The sequence below is a fragment of the Phallusia mammillata genome, chromosome 1 (assembly GCF_965637545.1).
Source record: "Phallusia mammillata chromosome 1, kaPhaMamm4.hap1.1, whole genome shotgun sequence".
Lineage (NCBI taxonomy): Eukaryota > Metazoa > Chordata > Ascidiacea > Phlebobranchia > Ascidiidae > Phallusia > Phallusia mammillata.
The window spans coordinates 13,125,395-13,147,713 of record NC_137252.1 but is presented as its reverse complement, the minus strand read 5'-3'; the positions used below and the strand labels follow the sequence as shown (position 1 = coordinate 13,147,713).

General features: G+C 38.0%; 4 protein-coding genes across 4 annotated transcripts; 2 read left to right on the top strand and 2 right to left on the bottom strand.

Annotated features, from left to right (window-relative positions):
* Positions 1 to 469: 469 nt before the first annotated feature.
* LOC145209015 (T-box protein 2-like) lies at positions 470 to 3,460 on the top strand. The gene is made up of 6 exons (XM_080079264.1): positions 470 to 680; positions 1,145 to 1,331; positions 2,125 to 2,233; positions 2,345 to 2,506; positions 2,580 to 2,726; positions 2,808 to 3,460. Exons 1-6 carry the CDS (start codon positions 578 to 580, stop codon positions 3,393 to 3,395), a joined length of 1,296 nt encoding a protein of 431 aa, XP_079935390.1. The 5' UTR covers positions 470 to 577; the 3' UTR covers positions 3,396 to 3,460.
* An 805-nt stretch (positions 3,461 to 4,265) lies between these two features.
* LOC145207762 (uncharacterized) lies at positions 4,266 to 7,967 on the bottom strand. The gene is made up of 6 exons (XM_080078783.1): positions 7,783 to 7,967; positions 7,405 to 7,588; positions 6,565 to 6,673; positions 6,267 to 6,428; positions 5,877 to 6,023; positions 4,266 to 5,661 (listed from the first exon to the last, which is right to left on the bottom strand). Exons 1-6 carry the CDS (start codon positions 7,913 to 7,915, stop codon positions 4,357 to 4,359), a joined length of 2,040 nt encoding a protein of 679 aa, XP_079934909.1. The 5' UTR covers positions 7,916 to 7,967; the 3' UTR covers positions 4,266 to 4,356.
* A 2,176-nt stretch (positions 7,968 to 10,143) lies between these two features.
* On the bottom strand, positions 10,144 to 12,347 carry LOC145229273 (uncharacterized). Its single transcript, XM_080094581.1, has 5 exons — positions 11,807 to 12,347; positions 11,590 to 11,698; positions 11,310 to 11,471; positions 11,077 to 11,223; positions 10,144 to 10,935 (listed from the first exon to the last, which is right to left on the bottom strand). Exons 1-5 carry the CDS (start codon positions 12,061 to 12,063, stop codon positions 10,204 to 10,206), a joined length of 1,407 nt encoding a protein of 468 aa, XP_079950707.1. The 5' UTR covers positions 12,064 to 12,347; the 3' UTR covers positions 10,144 to 10,203.
* Positions 12,348 to 14,258: 1,911 nt separating this feature from the next.
* LOC145229670 (T-box-containing protein 2-like) lies at positions 14,259 to 16,263 on the top strand. The gene is made up of 5 exons (XM_080095008.1): positions 14,259 to 14,567; positions 14,685 to 14,793; positions 14,910 to 15,071; positions 15,156 to 15,302; positions 15,461 to 16,263. Exons 1-5 carry the CDS (start codon positions 14,311 to 14,313, stop codon positions 16,196 to 16,198), a joined length of 1,413 nt encoding a protein of 470 aa, XP_079951134.1. The 5' UTR covers positions 14,259 to 14,310; the 3' UTR covers positions 16,199 to 16,263.
* Positions 16,264 to 22,319: the final 6,056 nt, after the last annotated feature.

Here is a 22,319-nt window from a genome sequence, read left to right as displayed (position 1 = left end):
GGGAAAATGTGACCAACTAAGTAGGCCTATTGCTTGCTGGGTTCAGAACTCGCAACTGACTGATGTTGGAATCAAACAGTTGTAAACATAAAAAGGTGGATTTTTAGCTAATAAAAACTGCATTGCTTTTAACTGTTATATTTTCCTCTTATCTGTTAAACTCGCAGCGTTTTTACATCAAATAAATTGGCTACACGTATTTGTGTATCATGGGGTAATAGGAAATGATTGTTTCGTGTTGCCAAAATAGTTTTTCTAGCTTAGGTGACAATTTATTACCACAAACTCGATCAAAAAACATGTGAAGTGCGAATCGCGCGTTAAACGCCCCTCCCCACTGTGACGTAACACTGATATCGGTGTCGATTGTGTCACGTGCCAGGATGAAAGAGCGCGACGTCAGGTGGGAAGGGAAAAAATGGCGCGCTGGTACGTAAATGCTTTGTCACTTGGAATTTCAGATATTAATCCAGAATAGCATCGTAACAGAAACTATTGAAGTACTTGTTAGCCGAATCTTGACTTGGCATTTAAAAGCATTTTAACATTGGTTGGAAATAGTTAGTTCATTTGCACCATGGGTAGTAGCAGATCAGGGGACACATCACAGTCATGGTACAGTGGAAGTTTAGAGTCGGATCATTTTGTTTCGGAATATTTGCCGGGATTAGGAAATGATGGTAGGTCGTATATGTTTACTAAAGATCTAATTCAGTTATGCATGTATGTTTATTCGAATTTCAAGTAAATTAGTGAAAATGTATGTGGGGGCCCTTCATGTCCAAATATTGGACATGTTATTGTAAATAAACGTATTAAATCGGTAAAAACAAAATGAATTTAAACAAAATGACTAAAACAAATTGGGTAAATCGATTTACGTTTAATGTTGTTTCGCGGTGGTATTGTTATCCGTGTGATCACTGTGTAGGTTACTTGAGACGATTTTACAAGCAGCTTAGTTGTGCGGTGTTGTTGATTTGATTTGTTAAAATGAACTTTTGAAGTTTAGGTTAAAAATATTGCAACGATGTTTAAAAAGCGTATGTTATCTTTGTTGCCATGAGTCTCGTGAAATTTCCTCGAAACAATCCTTACTCCAAAATATACTCTTGTCTTATAGCTTGTTACTTATACGTTACAGGGGCTATTGTACCGGTTGATGCGTCACATCCACCTGACTTTCACCAACTTCTTGCAAGACGTACACAAGGTGGCGGTCGAGCGTCGAGTCCTATTGATCCAAATTTGCGAGTGGAATTATGCGACAGGGAATTGTGGGAACAATTTTCGCGAGTTGGAACTGAAATGATTGTCACCAAATCTGGAAGGTATGTCACGTCATAATGTGTTTTCACCGCGTTTTGCTCACCTTTCCGATATTTTAGCTTTTGAACATACAGTTTTACAGTTATGCTAAAATAAGCGAAAATGTTTTTACTACATTTTTCATACATTTGTAAGTTATTTAATTAAGTTTTATACATATTGGGCAAATTAGATCAACCACTTTGTAGTGTTTAAAACGGTTTTTGATAGTTACTGGCGAAAATTCTTTTTTCCAAAAATATCCGGCGGAATAGCATCTGGCAAAATTTTCGAATCGCATTACTGTATTCAAACATCTTGTAACTGCTTAGGTTACGACCGATAAACCACCAGTGTTGCAGTAAAATCGTTTTTGATGTTTTGATTGTCCCAGAAGTTGTGCCCATTGTTTTAACAAATCGAAAGTTCAATCCAAAGACAATAGAACGGAAAACAATTACACGAACAATAACAACGATTACGACACACACAAGAGTGACGTCTGTCGCGCCATGACGTAACAATAACGAGCGCCTTACGCCATGCACTGACCAGGAAACGAGCCATTGTTGACATAATTTGTTGTTTTAATTGCAGACCAGCCCTTAATTAATTGTATCCTTTTGCCCAACTCACTTTGACTGATGTTGCAATGTTATAATTATCCGTTTCCGATTATAGTCGTATGTGCATTTTATAACAACTATTTTATAACAAACAGTTTTATATTACCTAAATATTGTGAAATTTTACTTTCAATAAAAATATAAATACTCGTTGCATAGAAATATTTTATTCATTTTATTCTTGTTTAAGGCGAATGTTTCCTGGATATCGAGTAAAACTTTCAGGCTTGGATCCAAACACGAAATATTGTTTGTTAATGGACATTGTCAACGTCGACCAACACAGATACAAGTTTCAGGTTCGTAGCATTTGTTAGTTTGTTTTTTGTGCCTATTTTTTCAGAAATATTTTGGCGCATATTTAGCTTTAACGTCAATTTAAAACAAAAATTTCAATATTGCTTTTTCAGCAAGGCGAATGGATGGTTGCAGGTCGGGGAGAACCCCACTCGCCCCAACGTCTTTTTCTTCACCCCGGCAGTCCCGCTAGTGGTGAAAAGTGGATGGACGACGTTGTGTCGTTCAATAAAATCAAACTTACAAATTCCAACGTTTCTAAGGCAGCAGACAAGGTTAGTCACTTGGTCAGAAGTTTATCGTTTTTATTGTTTGAGGGGTTTCTAATGCTTAAAATTATTGCTGCAGATTGTGTTAAATTCAATGCATCGTTATCAACCTCGTGTACACATTATTCGTACCGATGACGTAACAAATTTACCAAGCGAGATGTTTTCGACTTTTGCCTTTCCACAAACTGTGTTCATCACTGTGACGGCATATCAGAACGGAGAGGTAAAATGAATTCCTAATCTAAACAAAAATATATTATAAAATTGTTTTATTTCCTGACGTTGTTTTTATTTGTGCCCGAAGGTCACAAAGCTGAAAATCGACAACAACCCCTTCGCAAAAGGTTTTCGTGAAAATGGAGGACGGGCCGGCAGTAAAAACTTAAACTCGACCAGAAACACCACTCCAAAATCCGGCAGAAACAATTCAAATATTGCGGGATCGTCGAGCTCTAAAGAAGAAAACCCTAAACGAGCCAGAGCCGTTTACGAAACTCTACACTCAATGGAGGAACGCAAGCAACCACAGCCAGACCACAAACCCGACCAGTTGCGCAACTGGATGACGTCACTCGAAAGTCCTTTTCCCAACCTTGGGTCCTTTCCAATGTTATATCCTAACGTGTTTCACCCGACACCATTCACAACACTTCCCAATCCATTCTACCCTCCCGCACATCACGTGACCTACAATTATCCCAACGTCACGAGAAATGTGACGTCACAAAACATTGTTTCGTCTTCGCCAAGTGTGACGTCACTATCGAAAAGTAACGATTCTGTTTATTCAATGCTTCATGCAACAGCGCAGAAAACAATCGAAAGCTGTCAATCAAAAGCGCACTCTTGTGTAAACGCTGGTTCTTTTCCTAACCCGATGTTTCTGTGTTGATATCGAAGTGTCCTCATGTTTATTACATTATTGCTTCCATAATAAAAAAAAAACTATTTTGTAAACCTTTTGGTGTCGATCATGTACGCTATAAAAAACTTTTAAAGTACTGGTAGAGCGAGTTAGGCATAAGTTGCAGCAGGAAATTTAGGGTAGTCACTTAGTTTGCACGGGAATAAGTCGGTTCGGGGTTGTGGGGGCGGGCGAATTTAAGTTTGTTTGAAACGGGTTTGATTCGGGCCAATATTTGTATTAATAGGTTTGATTTTTCGGCTTCATTCACTCTTTTTGTAAGAATCGGGATTTGACTTGTAGTTTTATGTTCCAGGGACTCGTGCACCGTTTTCAAGCGCGCTCATGACTCTCGGTCGCGCATTTGCGACTGCATGCTCAAGATTCAGTGAAATCTCATTTTTCCAAAACGAAAGCTTGCTGCTTCTGTACTTTGCGCTGACTCAAACCATTATTCCCAAACTTGTGCTCAAATTTTTGTTATTAACAATTTGTTAAAGCTAACATTCGGATAAGTTAAAAGGTAATTGATGTAAAAAAAACTAACAATATGCATTTCATATATATTTAAATCCCATGGTATATGCTTTGAACCCATAAGTGCCCAATTTTTCTGTTATTATTTGGCATCACTGTTAATGGAGTCGATCACATGTCTTTACATTACTTGCATGATTTATGACTGTTTTAGGGAAAATCTTAAACATAAACACTAGATAATTTACATTTGTTGCGTTTTGTGCAAGTACTGTCAAGACCTAAATTGTCTTGCTAAGACTTTTTCGTAAAATATATATTTTCACTCTTTGTTTTTGCAACCAGATATAGCCTAATAATATTTCCTGACAACACGAACAATTTTACTTTAGGCATTTTTATTTGCGCACAATCGAAAAACGCGGCGGAATGTGACGTCACCACAATAAATAAAAAGCGTTGGTCACGTGACCTAAGGAGATGCAGGGAGAAGGAGATTGATAGCGTTGTCATGATGACTGAAGGTTGTTTCGGGAACAAATGCTGATTCATCGTCAGGGTTGCTGACGGCCGTGGAGATGTAACCTTCGTCACTAGGCGGTGAACCGTTGTCCGCTAGGTGGCGCAAGTAAGGTTGCTCTCCAACAAATGTCGGAGCAAGAATCTCCGCTTGGTGAAAGTAGTGTTGGGGAGGATTGCTGGAAAACGCGTTGGTAGTGGCCTGCCGGTAAGCAGTTCCGTATGAATCAACAAATGTCTGTGAGGGATTGATGTCTTGGTACGTTGACGTCATCACCGGAGAACACTGTTCATCATGACCGTGTGGCGATGTGTAGGAGGACCTCGACTCGGCGTTATCAGAGAATGGTTCGTCGACGTTTAGATGCGTGTCAGCGTAATTGTGTTGCTGGTACGTTGGAGATATTAAACCGGTATCTTGTTGAGAAGAACTTGAGGAAAAGGTTTGCAGAGCTGAATCAGAAACAGGAACAGGTATTTCAGCATAATCCGGTGGTGAATTTTGTGATGGATGTGTTTGGTAACTTTGTGTGCTCTGAGGAGAGTAAGACTCGGCAAACACCTGAGATAAAGTAGTTGTGACCTGGGGCTCGTATGACTCGGTGATTTCATGCGCTGAACTTTGTGTGAGTTGTGCTGGGCTGGACTCCGGCATTCCAAATAACGACGTAGAGGCAAACGTTGTTGCATATGACTCGGCACAGTTTTGTGAGGTAGTCGCCGGCGAAAAGAATGAGGGTGCAGAATCGATACAGGTTGTCGCTGAAGATCCGATCGATATTGGTGCTGCCGGGTACCCAGGTTGAAAATCCGAACTTGGAGGTGTAAACACTGATTCTGGCAAAACTTGGTGGTGTTCGTTGTTAGAAAAATTGTTGGGAAACACTGCTGACGTAAATTCAGCTTGTTGGTGTGTGTCTTGGAGATTCGTCAGTCCGAGGTGAGAAGAAAACTGTACGGCTGCAGGACGATAGTTATTGATCTCCGCCAACGGCATGGAGCTGACATCATTGGCATGTGACGTCATCGAGTTTGTGACATATGTTACGGGTTGTGGAAAGTTAGTCCAGTTTGCTTCGTGACTTTCTTCCTTGTATCGCTTTGTGAAGGCTGGTGCCATCGTGTGGTGACCCATCATGCGCTTTGAGGCAAAGGTGAAAGGTCGATATGTCTGGACCAGTTGCGCGTTCTTGGTTTTCCCACCCTCGTTGCGGAAACCGCGTGCGAATGGATTGTTTTCGATCTTTAGCTTTGTTACCTGAAAAAGGAATTTAATATTCACAACATTGCCTACGTGCTACATAAGTCCAAAGTCAAAAAATTGTATTGTTTTTTTTTCTGATAAGCGTCATTTTGGAGGCAAAAGCTAAATCCCCACAAAATATCCCAGTCAAAATTTACACACAATTATACTTCTTAAATGTTTTTTAGTTTTAGAAACTCTCTGCACCCATCAAAAATACAAAATCTTACCTCATGATTTTGATACGCCGTAACGGTGATGAACACAGTTTGTGGGAAGGCGAAAGTCGACATTACGTCATAATGTATGTTGCTCACGTCAGAGGCCCGTACCACGTGAATGCGGGGTTGGTATCGGTGCATGGAGTGAATAAGAAACTGTACCAAAAAGTACAAAAATTAGTTTAGGTGGAAAATTTTCCTAATCTTAAAATATTTTTTTTTATTTTTGGGCTCATTGAGTGCGTTACTTTTGGAATTAGTTACAAGACGTTTAAATTTATGCTAAATGTAAGGCATGCTTTATTGAGTTTGCTACTTGATAATTAACAATTAGTTTTTCACGAACAGATAGTAAACAAATCTATGAAACAAAAGTTCTTTGTTGATGCAGATGCTTACCTTGCCGTTCGAAGAATTGCCGCACGAGTTTGTAAGTTTGACTTTATGAAACGACACAATATCTTTCATCCACTGTTTTCCTGTAGCTGGTGAATGTGGATGGAGGTAGAAGCGTTGCGGTATTGGGGGTTCCCCGCGACCGGCCACTCGCCATTCTCCGTTCTGCATAAAAAAAAGCGGTTAAAAACAATTCATCAATATACAAACATTCGAAACTCATTACAGCAAGTATTTAAATGTGAAATAACTTGAAAATATATGGTTGCTTGTGTGAATAAGACGTAATTAAAATCCTTACCTGAAACTTGTATCTGTGTTGGTCAACGTTGACAATGTCCATCAACAAACAATATTTTTCGTTTGGATCCAAGCCTGAAAGCTTTATGCGATATCCAGGGAACATTCGCCTGCAAAAAAGATTTGTGGTTTAATAACCAATAGATTGATGTTTGATCAATACCCTATATAGCAGTGGTTCTCAAAGTATGGGTCGCGCAGGGTCCAAAAATGGGTCGCACTATGGTGATTCAGTTCTGCCCAAACGAACTATTACTGCATTCAGTAAACACAAACGAATTTACTTAATGCAGAAATAAAGTCGCCTCACTCGACTACGTTGTACAGTAAAATGAACCAATTATTACAACATACAGACAATAGCTTTCTAATTTTACTGTTACGCACATGGCGATTGTAACGTCATAGCACGGGAAATAATAGGACGTCAATCTTGCATAACTGAACGGGAGATGTAACAGTTAGCGTTAAAGGATGTGTAAGTATTCGTACAAGGAAACATTTTTAGATTTGGGATTCACTTCTATCAATGATCATGTCACTGCAAAGCCACAATGTGTGTTATGCAATTGTCGAACGAATCGGCTTCGACCTCATTAAGCCTGCCGCCATTTTGACATGCTGGGCAGACTCCTATGCGGCGGCGAAAATTGCAGTCCGTCTCGTTAATACATTTTTTGATGTTTGAGGCTTGGGTCGTGAGATGTTCATAAAACCCAGATTTGGGTCGCGGTCAAAAAAGTTTGAGAACCACTGCTATATAGGGACTATTTTCCAAAATCTTTTAATTCGTTAAAATAAAGAATCTGCGGCAATTAAATCTGAAACGAGTAATTCTTACCTTCCAGTTTTGGTGACAATCATCTCTGTTTGCGCTGCTGAAAAACTTGACCACAATTCGAAATCGTGAAGTTCTACGTTGAGATGTGGATCGGCAGAAGATGGTTCAAACTGCGAAGGGTTTCCCAGCGATTTTAAGGTTGTTGTGCTCGGGTCGTATTGCTGCCCCATCTCATTGGCTGATCCTAAAAAAATATTTGTATTTGCTTATTTTTTTTTCGCACAAATGCCCAAACTTGATAATATTGAAAGACCAAATCCAGTTTTTCTGAAAAAATAATCTGCCAATTTACGCTGAAATGGGATCTTTATTGGTATCTCACATAAACGACCTTATGCACCTTTTATTCAAAATCTTCTCACAGAAATATCAACAAACCTGCATTGTTTTGCCATATTCCTGGTTTTAAGGACGTCAACCCCATTTTTGATGTAGTGTCTTTGCTAATATCGTTGATGGGCTGCCAAATCGAATCCGTGGCAGTACCGTGTAGCGACAGTAAACTTTCCATGATAGATCGAATACTTTACTGCTGAAGTGACAAGAACGAATGATGGAAAACTGCAAGAACAGAATGTTTTATACGATCTCAAGTTTCTTTGATGTCTTAATGAGCTCATCAAGAGAGACAACTGTATCCTGTTATCTACGTGCGTTCGGGTGCCCTGCTGCGTGCAAGGGGCTGCAGTCTGGAACGAGGGGCACGCGCCATGCTGAGTTGACGATTTGAACCTGCAAAAGGTGGGAGATTAAGGGAGAGCGCGTGCTGCGTGCAGTTGTCCTTGACATTGAACTTCAAACACCATCAAAGATTCTTTCATGCTTTGTCTAGTGATTGTGTTATTGTTACGTCTTTCCGTTGGGAAAACGGATTTCTAGCTTTGTGCAGACATTCATTAAAATTGTCACTGTTTGGATTTTTAACTCCTAAATGAAACAACCTATTTTTTGCTTTTTGTCGTTAGATTTAAATATACAGATATTTATTTTGTTTACTTTTTAAATCAAATTTGTTTTCCTTTTTGTGTGTAAACTGATCTTTGCAGTCTCTTTTTTATCAAACATATAAATAATTTTTTTTTCGAAACTGTGTGTTTGACATAGAACATACACGTAGTTAAAGTAAAAACAAAAAATAAACGTTTCGGTCTTATTTGAATTGGAGTCGTGCCGAGTTGCGATGGGTTGATGTCCCGTCATAATCACTAATGATTTAAAGTCACAGTGTATTGCTCCAAGACAGTTGTTATCACTTGCAATAGCCCGCTGATATCTTGTGGCCTGTTCCGCAGGGGGTTTGGTTCGCAAAATTTGACATCAAATTTCGTAAACAATTTGATGTCAAATTCTTTAAAATGTTAGACGTGTTGCTGCGATTGAAAATTTTATTTTAAGACATATGGTGACTTTGAAGTTATTTCCTGATCCAACAGTTTGATTGTGACATTGTTACATGGACGCATTGTTACGCCACACATGGATAGCAGACAAGTTTGTTACGTCGTAAAATCTGCGGGTGGATTTCCTCTCTAGGACCACATATGTTTTTTTGCTTGTCACATTTATTTCAATGGTATAAAAATAATTGATTTTTTACAAAAAACAAATTAGTTTCAAAATACTTGTGCATTTCGACTCAAACATAACTATATTATGAACAACGTACAACTATTCTATTAATCTGTATGTTGGTTTTTGCCTATAAACTATAAATAACTTATTAGTTTACACCAACTTTTTAAAATAAAGAATTAAAACAAAAATGTATATTGTGATCGATTTGTAAGTGTAAAATGTATTTGTAACAATTAATTCATGCAAAATTTTAATCTAAACACGTTCTAAAACACGTCAAACTCGTTACAACTTTCTTTGCCTAAATTCACTTCACAGATGGCCTAAATGTGTTTTTCGTATATTTTATGTTTAAAAAACAATATTGGACAAATTCTACTGTTTGCAAAATAAAAACGTTAAAAGTTATCCGCTGACAATCATGTAATTTCGATAAAGATAAACGAGTGGCACGCGCTGAAGTCGTCGCAGTGGGTTGCTTCGAACGGAGCGTCTTTATCAAGCTGTTATAAATTATTAAAGGGTATCTTGCGACAATACGATAAACCCCATTCAGTGTTATGCAAACTACATTCATGTCTAATACACTTAAATTTACTAAATTTTTACTCGTATAATAAATTCATATAAATAAGTTGTCTGGCATTTTATATTTACGGATTTTCAGATGCGAAACTTAAGGTGATAGCATAAACATAAAACTTGCTAAGTTCTCCAATGACACTTTTTATATGATTTTAGAAGCATGCAACAATATTTTTATGCGGATTTAAAAACAAATGTTGTTTACATTGTAAGTATTCAAAGTTGTGTCTGATCAAATTAGGTAAACGTAGAGTTATATTCAAACTGTCTAAATTGTCAGTTTGGATAGTTCAAATTTGTGAAAACATATCCGGTAAATATGTCTGATTTATTTGATTGGTATACATAGCAGCTCAATTCTTGAGTGTAAATTGCAAGAAAGAAAGCAAAAACTGCACAAAGCCTCACAATTCGTTTTTTAAATTAGTAAAATCCAACACAAATTGTCCCCAGTGTGTCTTGGTTCCTTGCAAAAAATCTCAGACCTCGTTTGTCGTTCATTTGGAACTATTTTTTGTTTGTTCGGATGACCTGCTCGAATTTCCTAAAAGTTCAATTTTGCTTTTTGACACAACGTGCTGTAGTTAATTTTGTTTATTAAATGCGACAAAAAATAAAAAATAAAAATGAAGCACGAATTTAATAACTGCAAGTGTTGGGAAATGTCTCATAACTAGGCGAAGAAGACTCAGGTACATATAACGGCGAAACACAAATATAGTCATCGATAGACACTGGAGAAATAATGTCTGAGCCCAAATAATTCGTATTTATATTATCAAAATTATTTGAAAATTGTTGATCCGTGAATAGCTGGGACGGTGGCGGAAAAACAAAATTGGTTTCTTCAACGTTTTTAAATGATTGAAACTGCTGAGGCGAATGCTGGGAAAAAGTGGGTGATGGGAAGGAAAACTGATGGGTTGTTTGCTGGGTGAAAGGGGGTGAATTTTGTGTAAACTGCGGCGAATATTGTTCAGTATTGCTGTATGGCGATATACAGTTCACATCATAACCCAACTGTTCTTCTTTGTAAACTGGAAAATATCCAGGCTGAATAACGTTCGCTGATGAGGAATAAGGATAAGATGAAGAGTATTGATCCGACATCGTGTGGGAGGCGATGTAAGTAGCGGGAAAGTTGGTCGTTTGTGGAGAGATATTCGGTTGAAAATTTGAATACCCAGTGTGTGCTGCAGCAATAGGGGTTGTGTTGGAAGGAACGGCTACTTTCAATCGTTTGTTTGTCTGCATGATGTCACAATGGGGATGTTCCACAACATCAGTAAAACGTCTGGCGTTTTTCGTTTTTCCACCATCGCATCGAAATGCTCGAGCAAAGGGATTGTTAGCGATTTTTAGTTTCGTTATCTATAAAAAAAATACATGTTAAAACTTCTGGGCATGAAACACCGTTCTATCAAAATTGAAAGATAATTCAAATTTAATAGTATTTTTACAATTTAGATTAATTTGTCAGAATAAGTACACAATATATTGTTTTGTTTTTACCTCATGATTCTGATACGCCGTCACTGTGAAGAAAGTGGTTTGTGGAAATGAAAATGTTGACATCGGTTCATGCTTGATCGTTGCAACGTCGTAAGTACGAACAATGTGAACGCGCAATTGATAACGATGCATTGAGTGGACGTTGAACTAAAAGATACAATAGAATTTGTTTATTTCTGCTCAGAAAGTACCCCTCGCTGAATAAGCTTTCTGTAAACAAAGGTTGTATTTACCTTTTCCGCAGCTGAATGTGCAAATGAGTTTGTGAGCTTTACTGTGTGAAAAGATAGAACTTGGTTCATCAATTTTCCTCCAGTGAACGGGGATTTAGGGTGAACATAAAACTTCTGGGGAATTTTAGGTTCACCTCGACCAGACACAACCCATTGGCCGTTCTGAAATTTAAATAAGATCGTTTAGGTAAATACTTTTTATAATATTAATCACATTTTTTAACGAAATGACTTGCAACAGAATACTATACTTCAGAAAACAAACATTTGTGATGATTACCTGAAACTTGTATCTGTGTTCGTCAACATTAACAACATCCATCAAGACACAATAATGCGCGTTCGGGTCCAAACCTGAGAACTTCACTCGGTAACCAGGAAAGATTCGTCTAAGAATTGAAAATAAATGTGAGTATAGCGATCGAAATGATTTAACAAAAAGTATTGCAATAGAATTTTCAGATCCAAAACAAACAGTTAAATGCCTAAATTCTCACCTTCCAGGTTTGGTGACAATCATCTCGGTTTTTGCAGCTGAAAATTTGTCCCAAACTTCAAGATCCTGAAGATCAACTTGAACATTCTCTTCATATGGAGATCGAACCACTTGTGAATATTTTTTGTCATAAACCTGATAATCTTGAGCAGTTGTTCGATATACCTCATCAACATCTTGCGCTAAGTGAGTTTCAGATGTTTTTTGAAACCACGGAGCAGTGCAAGGTTGAAAGTTGTTTATTGTTTGAGTTGCCATGTTACTTGTATCTCTGACAATTGTCGAATGATGGTGACATTGACGCGTGCCTCGCTATTTGTTTGGTGTTGTGCGTCGCTACTTTCTTTAATCATTGTTGGACGTTAATTAGACAGGATAACAACTGTTTAATGGCGGCGCTGCGTTCGAAGCGACCTACTGCGATGACTGGAGCGCGTGTCCGTCGCTTATATACACCTCAATTACTTGTTATCGGTAAATAACTTTGTAGTTTGTAATGTTTGTCTAACAATGTTTTATATTACGCAAAACAAATTTGGAGAATAATTGTAAAGAAAAATTTTTGTCGTCTTATTATGATGTGTAAAATTGTGCGGAAAGTTTGCATGATGCGTATTATTTACCACAAATTTGTGCAATACCTGATCGCAAATCTTATTCCATGTATTGGACAACCGTTATGTGGTCGAGGATTTAAACAAAATGTAAAGTGATGTTTACTGTCTGTTAGGCACTTTTTTGTTGATGTGTTTTTGCTTGTCGGGGTGTGATAATCTGATTTCTATTTACCTAAAACACTTTTGCCGAAACAGTTGTTATCACTTGCATCAACACGCTGGGAGATATTACTTTCGACTGGAATATTTACTGCATTTTTGAATTATATTATTTGGAACATAAATATTGCTACTCTTCGGTTGAACAATTTGACAGACATTTCACATCCAACCGTTTGCCAGTTCGCCGGGGGATTTTCCCATTCTTTGTTTCGTCACACATGGATAGCAGGCAACGTTGCTAAGTTATGACCTGTGGGTAGTTGTCGTTCCTGTGTAACATACCATATGGCGATATCCGGAAATCATTTGTTTTTGAAAACGTTAACGTTTTGTTGGAATATGTTATGTAAATTTTATCAAAAAACTTTTCGGAATCAAAACACTTTTGGAAATTTACAGTCTATTGACTTTGAGTAGACGGTTACAACGAGTATAGACGCTAACATCAGCTACCACAAATATGTAACGTAACAAAGATGAATGTTATTATTTTGTAATAAAGCCACATAATCAATTGAAGTCACAAACAAACCGATTATAAATGTCATGTTGCCGAACGTAAATTGCCAAGACAGTTTACTTGTTTTAAACAAACATACACTAAAATGTAAAAAAAAAACTGTTTAACTATTCCACCAAATAACTACTACCAGGCGATTGTCCGCAAAAGAGCTTAAAGAAGATAACCTTCGGTTGGTGACGTTTAATGTCGAAGTAGAGCAATTTCAAAACCTAAACCACACTGCTATCGTCGATTAATTCAGTTTGAAGTATCACCGATTCCTCACACTTTTATTGCATATCATATTGTACCATTATTCAAACATTACATACGCTTTAGTTTTCCACAAACATATGCATTGTTTTTGTTTCAATTGCCCTAGTACAAGTTCGAATACAAAATTCTGAACTTCTGCTTTGGGAAAAGATCATATTTATTTCTTAGCGTTGTCATCATAAATGATTGGTTAAAGCAGTGGTTCCCAACCTATGGGTCGCGACCCAAAGTTGGGTCGCCTGAACATTCTGTTGGGTCGCTTGTTTTAGTGACAATTACAGCATCTACTTTTTGACGCCTCGTAGCATTACTTTTATATTACCCAGGGCTTTAAATTGTTGCCCAATAATAACTTCATCACAACTTGTCGTGATAATGGTTAAAACTGTTTGTGACGTCATAAAGTGATGTGTTAGCTCACAGTAGAGCGTTGTCTGGCTAATAATGCCTCGATTCAGCTCCAAGTTCGGAATAAATGGAAATGTTTGGTCGTAAAAAACAATAGCGTTTGTTCGTTATAAGGTTATTGATTTGCTAGCGTAGTAATTTTCAAAAAGCTTTCCTAACTTACAGACAAAAATGCAGCTAAAATAGCATGTCCATGGGTCGCGAGAAACCACAAAACTAAATTTTGGTAAGTATTTGGGTCTCGTTAAAAAAAGGTTGGGAACCACTGGGTTAAAGTATGGTGCAAATTAAAAAGCATTAGACAAAAATAACAAATTCGACAGTTATTTGCTGGTAATTAAGATGGAGATAAGCTACAGACACGCACTCCAGTCATCGCAGTGGGTCGCTTCGAACGCAGCGCCGCCATTAAACAGTTGTTATCCTGTCTAATTAACGTCCAACCATGATTAAAGAAAGTAGCGACAAACAACGCCAAATAAATAGCGAGGCACGCGTCAATGTCACCATCATTCGACAACTCTGAGAAATACAAGTAACATGGCAACTCAAATAATGAACAACTTTCAACATTGCACTGCTCCGTGGTTTCAAGCAACATCTGAAACTCATTTAGCGCATGATGTTGATGAGCTACATCGAACAACTGTTCAAGATTATCAAGTCATCGATAAAAAATATTCACAAGTGGTTCGATCCCCGTATGAAGAGAATGTTCAAGTTGATCTTCAGGATCTTGAAGTTTGGGACAAATTTTCAGCTGCAAAAACTGAGATGATTGTCACAAAACCTGGAAGGTGAGCATCCGAGCATTTTACTGTTTGTGTTGGAATTTTAAGTGTGTAAATTTTACTGCAAAACTTTCGGTAATTCAATCGGACCTCGCTTTATTCACATTTATTTTCAATTTTTAGACGAATCTTTCCTGGTTACCGAGTGAAGTTCTCAGGTTTGGATCCGAACGCGCAGTATTGTGTCTTGATGGATGTTGTTAATGTTGACGAACACAGATACAAGTTCCAGGTAATCATCAAAAATATTTGTTTCCTGAAATATAATTTTGTGTTGCAAGTTTCGTTAAAAATTGAGTTCAATAATGTAAGAATATATTTAGCTAAACGATCGTATTTGAATTTCAGAACGGCGAATGGATTGTGTCTGGCCGAGGAGAGCCTAAAATTCCCCAGAAATTTTATATTCACCCAAAGTCACCATCCAGTGGCGGAAAACTAATGAAAGAAGTTCTTTCGTTCCACAAAGTGAAACTTACGAACTCATTTGCACATTCAGCAACTGAAAAGGTAAACACAACTTTCTATCAAAAACTTTGATATAAAAATTGTATTTTTGAGCAGACATTAAATTTTTTTTATTGTATTCTTCAGTTCAACGTCCACTCAATGCACCGTTATCAATTGCGCGTTCACCTTATTCGAACTGATGACGTAACAATGATCAAGCATGAACCGATGTCAACATTTTCATTTCCACAAACCACTTTTTTCACAGTGACAGCTTATCAAAATCACGAGGTAAGAAGAAAACGATTGCTATGTGTGTTTGGGTGCAAGTTGGTAAAATATTACAAAACAAGTTAGTTTTCTTTCCAAAAAAACGTTTCAAATACACAACGTTACTTCACAAATTTAGTTTTTATTGTTTTTAATTTTCAATTGTTTTCTTTTTAAAGGTGACCAAACTAAAAATTGCCAACAATCCCTTTGCGCGAGGATTTCGGTGCGATGGTGGAAAGACAAAAAACGCCAGACGTTTCTGTGATGTTCCGGAATACAACTGTGACGCCATGCAGACAAACAAACGGCTGAAAGTGGCGGTTCCTCCCAACATCATAAACCCTGTTGCTGCGACATATACTGGATATTCAAACTTCCAACCACATCTCTCTCCACAAGCGACCAACTTTCCCACCACTTGTATCACCGTTAACCCGACGCTGGATCAATACTCTTCATCTCATCCTTATTCCGCATCAGCGAACGTTATTCATCCGGGATACTTGCCAGTTTACAACGAGCAACAGTTGGGTTACGATGTGAGCTGTACGTCACCTTTCAGCAACACTGAACAATACAACGAACATACCGTTGGAAACAACTCGCCACAGTTCACCCAAAGCTCACCTCCTTTTACCCGAGAACCGACACAGCAGTTTTCCTACCCATCGCCAACCTATTCGCAACATTCACCCCAGCAGTTTCAACCAATCAACAATTTTGAAGAAACCAATTTTGTTTTTCCTCCACAACAAACAGTCAATAACCAATTTTCAAATAATTTTGACCACTTTAATCCAATTTGTGTGGACTCAAACAATATTTCTCCAGTTTCTACTAATGCCAATTTCTTTGCTTCGTCGAGTTTTTCTTCTGAACCTGTTTCACCTACTTATGAGAGTCTTAACTATTGAATTTATTTTTTCGCTCACATTTCATGCTGATTTTATTTTTTTAAATAAAAATAATTGACACCCGACCACCTTTTGCCTGTTGTTGAACTTCAAGGTGGAAATAGATGAGATTCCTTTTAGATTTTTTAGTTTAGATTTGGAGTGACTAGTCATCATTTGTAGTGGGTGGGTACAAATAAAAAGCATACACATCGGAATATCCCATGAGAGATAAAAACACAACTTGGGTTTTTATTTTTGCCGGTAGTGCTGTACTGACTGATATTACTGTTGTTGCTTTTGTAATCTTAAATTAGATATGTGATATTCTGATATAACCATTTATTTTTATGTAGGTAGCTTTTTTATTGGAGTTATGTCCTGTGTGGTTATGATAGCCAGGTTTTTTTTTAAGGTTTGGTTTGGGTGACCGCTAAGTAGTTTTAAGAGACCGCAAGTGTTTCATTTAAATACCAAAAAATAGCCATATTTGCTTAAACGAATTATTTATTAGGCTACTGGCAGTGCACAATCACAGAACAAATTTTCCAGGTTCTATCTCATGCAACAAAACAGATTCGCAATCCCGTTCCCATCCGCCAGCTTCCATTTCTTCGTTGTTTGCAGATCCCAACGCCTTCAATGCTCGCACTGTCACTGTTCGTCGGTCCTTTGTTTTTTGCCACTTCTCAGCTATCTTTTGTGCATCCTCGTCAGTGAGCTGCTCCGGACCGTTCATCGAAATGTTGATTAGAGCATTCAGGGTGATATCTACTAGCCTATTTCGTTGCTTGGTTTTAACACGACATAGAGTCGAAAATCCTCGCTCTGGCCAGGCGGTTGCTAGAGGAATTGACAATGCAATGCAGCAAAGTCGATGCAGCTCTGGAAACATTTGCTGGAATACGTTGTCTTGAGCAATTTTGCTGCAGACATCACCGGGATCTTGGCAGAACTCATATTCTGGCATTGTCATTCTATCTTTCAACGTTTGATAGTCATTTATTACTTTTAAGGTTTGTTCAGCAGGAACAATGTCAAATCTTCTGATAAGCAGCGAGAGATCGTCATTCCCATAAAGCTGGCGCTGAGGGGTATTAAGAGGAATCTCATTAGCATCAAAGATTCGAAAAGCAGAGAGTACCTCAGGCTCAGGGAAACGTTCTTCGAGATTACAGAGCAGTGCCTCACAGTATGTTTCTGTGGTGAATCGCAGCAGTTTAAAATCATCTTCAAGAAGTGTATTTTGAGATCTTGGTAAAATTTTTGAAATCTTCTTTCAGTCAAGTTTAGGCTGTTTAAAACCTGATCTGAATTGGCAATGCTCCTAATCTCTTTTTTGCATATTGAAAGTGCCGACTGCATGTGAGAAAAGTAAAAACTACCTTTATGAAACAACAATGATAACTTGTTGAGATGGACCAAAGCAGCATTCAGCAAGCAAAGGGAGAAAAGAAAGCGTTTGGAGCAAATTAAATGAAGAATACCAACTGCTGTGCAATCTTTCTTCTCGGTAGCAAAATATTGGAGCGTAGCGTGTACAGCAGGCAGTTCTGCTTTCATTTCGATTACAGCCTGACCATGAGATAGCCAGCGAGTACGGCAGGCTTTAACTAATTTTCGCGCAGACGAATCAACATCAACAGTTTGCATTTCTTGTAGTTTTGCGGTCTTGAGCGGCGAAATTGAAAAGTACTTCCACGTCCGGACTAAGCCACGTTCGCAATCCTGGATGTGTTGTAGCTCCTTTACCGTGTCCGTACATGCCAAGTCTAAGCGATGCGCATGGCAGTGCACTGTGTAGGTAATCGGATTTTGTGCAGTCAATTTCTGTGAGAGGGAATTTCGGCGGCCTATCATTGCAGCAGCTCCATCGCATGCAATAGCGACATGTTTACCCACATCAAGACTGTAGTCAGCAGCGACCTCTTTCCAGAGTCGGAATAGGTTGGCAGCAGTTGCCCCGCGAGCGTCTATCCGACGGATATCCAAAAATGCAGTTGCCTGGCGTCCCTTTTTATTGACGTACTGAACAAATGTAATATATTGCTGCAAAGTAGCAATATCGGTTGTCTCGTCGACCATGGTAGCCCAGCATAGGCTTTGCTTGACATCAGCAACGATGCGATCAGTCAGATGGTCGGAGATGAGCAAAATAAACTCCGTCACTCCTGTTGAACTGGTATGTCGCAGGTCACGAAGCCGGTCATTGTGACCAATGCGGTCAACCAGTGTTTGCAAGGAAGCAATTTTTCGATTCGCTACTTCCTCTTTCAGTACCCAGTAAATTAGGTGTACTCTCTCAGCCACTGTTTTGGTTTTATTGAATACACGATCTTGATACTTTGTGTGAAATAGCGAGACACGTTGGTTCTGTTCCAGTTTAACTGCTTGCTGGTGTTGCTCCGAGCTCAGATGCATATCCAGACGAGAGGGGCGCTGAGGTCTGGCGGGTACGCTGGTGTAAACATCAGCAAACTTGCCTCGGCCAGTGATAGCTACTGGATGCTTAGAGCAAAGCAAACATAATATGCCTCCGTCAGCATGGAGGGTGAACACGTTCATTCGTAGAGCATCATCAAAACCTTTCAGTTTAATCCACGATTGAAATATCTTGTTGGATGGTGCAGCTGGAACAGTCGTCGACGATACAACAGGAAGAGTCGACTGCTCTTGAACATTTTCAGCAGAATTGCGGTCATTCAGTAAAACACAATCAGAACTTGTGGTGCTGTTGGCAGATGCGGTTTCGGGGGTTAGAGCAGCAGTACGTGTTTTCGGTTTACCAGAAAAGAACCGCTTTATACTTCGATTGTTAGGTTTATCAGAGGATAAGCGTTTACGCTGCGACATTTTCACCTGAAATATCTCACAAAAACTTAAAATTTTTAAGTTAAAAAATAGAAAGAGTATTTAAGAAATAGCCTATTCTAAATTTTATCGCAAAAACAATCTTTCTATCTCAAAAATGCTTACCAGGAAAGAGATCGCTGATCAATTAACGACTGAATAGTTCTACTTCTGAGATCGCTGATCAAAATCTTCAGAGAACTGGCAAAAAGGGCGATGTAATCTACAATAGCACTTGCAAATAACGCATTAAAACTTGATAGTAACTGTCAGCACTTCAACGTATTTCTTAATTTCTGTCCTTCCTCTCTTTTACACTCAAAATATGCCGCCTTATATAATGCCAAAAATATTCTCCCACCTACGAGAAGCTTCGGTTAATTACGTCACAAACAATTGTTAAAACTAAACGTCAGGTTGAGTAAATACGTTTATGACATCATAAGCTTCATAATATTCAGTTTAAGTCAGAGAAGAGTCCAGCAGGAATAGAATTAACTCGAATCTAGGTTTCGCAAGAAAGGCAATTATTACGTTATTTCTGATTTCAAAGGTTACTTTAGGACAAACATTAATCTCTAAAGATGCGGTACAAACCTAGGCATTTAAACTACATACAATCAACGCAACATAAAATGAATTATTCGACAAGGCACAGCTTAAATGATTGTGACAGCGACCAAACAGCCTGCCCAACACGGCCGCCAAACAAGTTTGCTGCACAATCAAACAAAGTGTGCTTGTTGGCTTCTGCTTGTTATGTTTCAACACGTAAAAACTGATCATTATGCGCCATAAATCAGAAATAAACACTGACGAGTATCAAAGGTGCACTTCTTTTGTGAATAACTCTTTGATTCAGCTGTTAGCTGTACCTCCACTTATTCTTTTTTCCGGACGTGAACTATTGATCGTAGGCTATATTCGTATTATCGACAAGACATAGCGAGAAACAACCATTACCATTCTACTGTAGTTGCAAGTCCAAATTTTGGGAAACCGCTGGAGAAATTCGGGGGACCGTTTCGGTAGATTAAAGCATAGTTGCATCATACGTAGTATTCAGAGGGTATTTCCTAATCTCACACTTTCCTCTATTTCTCGACTTTTGTGTTTTCCGAGAAACAAGAAATTAAAAATTCATGTCTCGAGAATCTTGAGAGTGTCCAATTTTTAATTGAGCACATATTGTAACAAAACAAAAATTTGCGATTGTACGCTTTTTCGCTTCTAGTAACGATCACAAGAAGTGATTTGGTAGAAAATCAGCAAAAAAAAAACAAAGCGACTGTATGTCCATGTTATAGTAATAATTCTCAACGAGAATTTCTCACGAAGAAACCATATCTCATACCCTATTTTTGTTTCATCATATTTTTTTACTTACTAGGGTAACTATTCCAAACAATAGGTTGTTTTTTTTATTGTGTTTGACAAACAAAGTGTACATGAGTGACTCACGGTATTTCACAACCATCAAGAAAGTTCGGTATAGCTAATCAAAATCTTGCGCTAAGTGAGTCTTGGATGTTTTTTGAAACCACGGAGCAGTGCAAGGTTGAAAGTTGTTTATTGTTTGAGTTGCGATGTTACTTGTATCTCTCTCAATTGTCGAATGATGGTGACATTGACGCGTGCCTCGCTATTTATTTGGCATTGTGTGTCGCTACTTTCTTTAAACATTGTTGAACGTTAATTAGACAGGATAACAACTGTTTAATGGCGGCGCTGCGTTCGAAGCGACCCACTGCGATGACTGGAGCGCGTGTCCGTCGCTTATCTACACCTCAATTACTTGTTATCGGTAAATAACTTTGAGTTTGTTATTTTTGTCTAATCTTATTTTATGCTACGCCAAAAAAATTATTTCTGTCGTTCAACGCGTATTATTTGTAAATAAATGGTATACCACAAAATAGGCTCATGATATAAGTTACCACAAAATTGTGCCATACCTGCTCGTAAAACATATTTCATTTTTTGGACAACCGTTATGTCGTGGTGTATGACGAGTTTGAACAAAATAAATGATGTGTATTGTCTGTTATAGGCCCTTTTTATTTATGTGTTTTTTGCCTGTCGGGGTGTGATAATCTGATTTCTGTTTTCCTAAAGCACGAAACAGTTGCTATCACTTACAGTAACCCGCTGGTGAATTTCACTTACGACAGAAATATTCGCTGTATATTATGCATTTTATTATTTGAAACGAAAATATTGCTACTCTTCGATTGAACAATTGGACAGACATTTCACATCCAACAGTTTGCTACTTTGGCGGGGGATTTTTCCATTCTTTGTTTCGTCACACATGGATAGCAGACAACGTTGTTATGTTATGACCTGTGGGTAGTTTTCCTTTCTGTTTAAAATACCATATGGCGATATCCGGAAATCATTCATTTTTGAAAACGTTTTTGTTTGAATATGTCATGTAAATTTTATCAAAAACTTTTAGAAATGCAAACATTTCAAAAATTACTACATTCTGTTGACTTTGAGTAGGCGTTATCATGAGTATAGACCAGTGGTTCTCAAACTTTTTTATTGTCGGGGCCAAATGGTATTTTTTTAAGTGTGCAGGGAGCCGCAAAAAAACAAAACCTTAAGAAAATCACTAAAGATTATGACTTTGAAAGCTAAAATAGCAATGTTTGGTGGTTTTCTGAGGTCTGGTGCGAGCCGCAAAATAAGTAGTTGGGAGCCGCATGCGGCCCCGAAAATCGAGTTTGAGAACCACTGGTATAGACGGTAACAACAGCTCAAAAAAGCTGCCACCAGTATATAACGTAACAAAGATTTAAGTTATTCCTGTTTAATAAGACCCTGTAATCAATTGGAGTCCCGAACAAATCGAATTGATAAATGTAACGTTACCAAATGTAAATTTGCCGAAAAAAAAAACATACACAAAAATGGATTTTTAAAAAGTCTGGAAATGTATTTACTATTTTTGAAAAGAACTATTACCAGGCGAATTTTCACAAAAGAGCTTAAAGAAAATAACTTTCGGTTGGTGACGCCGTAGTACTGTAAAATTTGAAACTTTTGGTTTTGACAAAACAATCATATACTATTTGTAATGGCATTATAAATTATGAGTTATTATGTGCAGTAAATTAAAATACATTAGACAAGAATAACAAACTCGAAAGTTATTTGCAGGTAATTGAGGTGTAGATAAGCGACGGACACGCGCTCCAGTCATCGCAGTGGGTCGCTTCGAACTCAGCGCCGCCATTAAACAGTTGTTATCCTGTCTAATTAACGTCCAACAATGATTAAAGAAAGT

What these genes read in the sequence shown, in the direction of transcription:
- LOC145209015 (XM_080079264.1), top strand. Translation starts at nt 578, where the DNA reads ATGGGTAGTAGCAGATCAGGGGACACATCACAGTCATGGTACAGTGGA. An exon ending in TTTCTAAGGCAGCAGACAAG is followed by an intron (nt 2,507 to 2,579) that starts GTTAGTCACTTG and finishes TTATTGCTGCAG; the next exon opens with ATTGTGTTAAATTCAATGCA. An exon ending in CGGCATATCAGAACGGAGAG is followed by an intron (nt 2,727 to 2,807) that starts GTAAAATGAATT and finishes TTGTGCCCGAAG; the next exon opens with GTCACAAAGCTGAAAATCGA.
- LOC145207762 (XM_080078783.1), bottom strand. Translation starts at nt 7,915, where the DNA reads ATGGAAAGTTTACTGTCGCTACACGGTACTGCCACGGATTCGATTTGG. An exon ending in AATATGGCAAAACAATGCAG is followed by an intron (nt 7,589 to 7,782) that starts GTTTGTTGATAT and finishes ATATTTTTTTAG; the next exon opens with GATCAGCCAATGAGATGGGG. An exon ending in CGGCGTATCAAAATCATGAG is followed by an intron (nt 5,662 to 5,876) that starts GTAAGATTTTGT and finishes TTCCTTTTTCAG; the next exon opens with GTAACAAAGCTAAAGATCGA.
- LOC145229273 (XM_080094581.1), bottom strand. Translation starts at nt 12,063, where the DNA reads ATGGCAACTCAAACAATAAACAACTTTCAACCTTGCACTGCTCCGTGG. An exon ending in AACACAGATACAAGTTTCAG is followed by an intron (nt 11,472 to 11,589) that starts GTAATCATCACA and finishes TTTAAATTTCAG; the next exon opens with AACGGCCAATGGGTTGTGTC. An exon ending in CACATTCAGCTGCGGAAAAG is followed by an intron (nt 11,224 to 11,309) that starts GTAAATACAACC and finishes TGTATCTTTTAG; the next exon opens with TTCAACGTCCACTCAATGCA.
- LOC145229670 (XM_080095008.1), top strand. Translation starts at nt 14,311, where the DNA reads ATGGCAACTCAAATAATGAACAACTTTCAACATTGCACTGCTCCGTGG. An exon ending in AACACAGATACAAGTTCCAG is followed by an intron (nt 14,794 to 14,909) that starts GTAATCATCAAA and finishes TTTGAATTTCAG; the next exon opens with AACGGCGAATGGATTGTGTC. An exon ending in CACATTCAGCAACTGAAAAG is followed by an intron (nt 15,072 to 15,155) that starts GTAAACACAACT and finishes TGTATTCTTCAG; the next exon opens with TTCAACGTCCACTCAATGCA.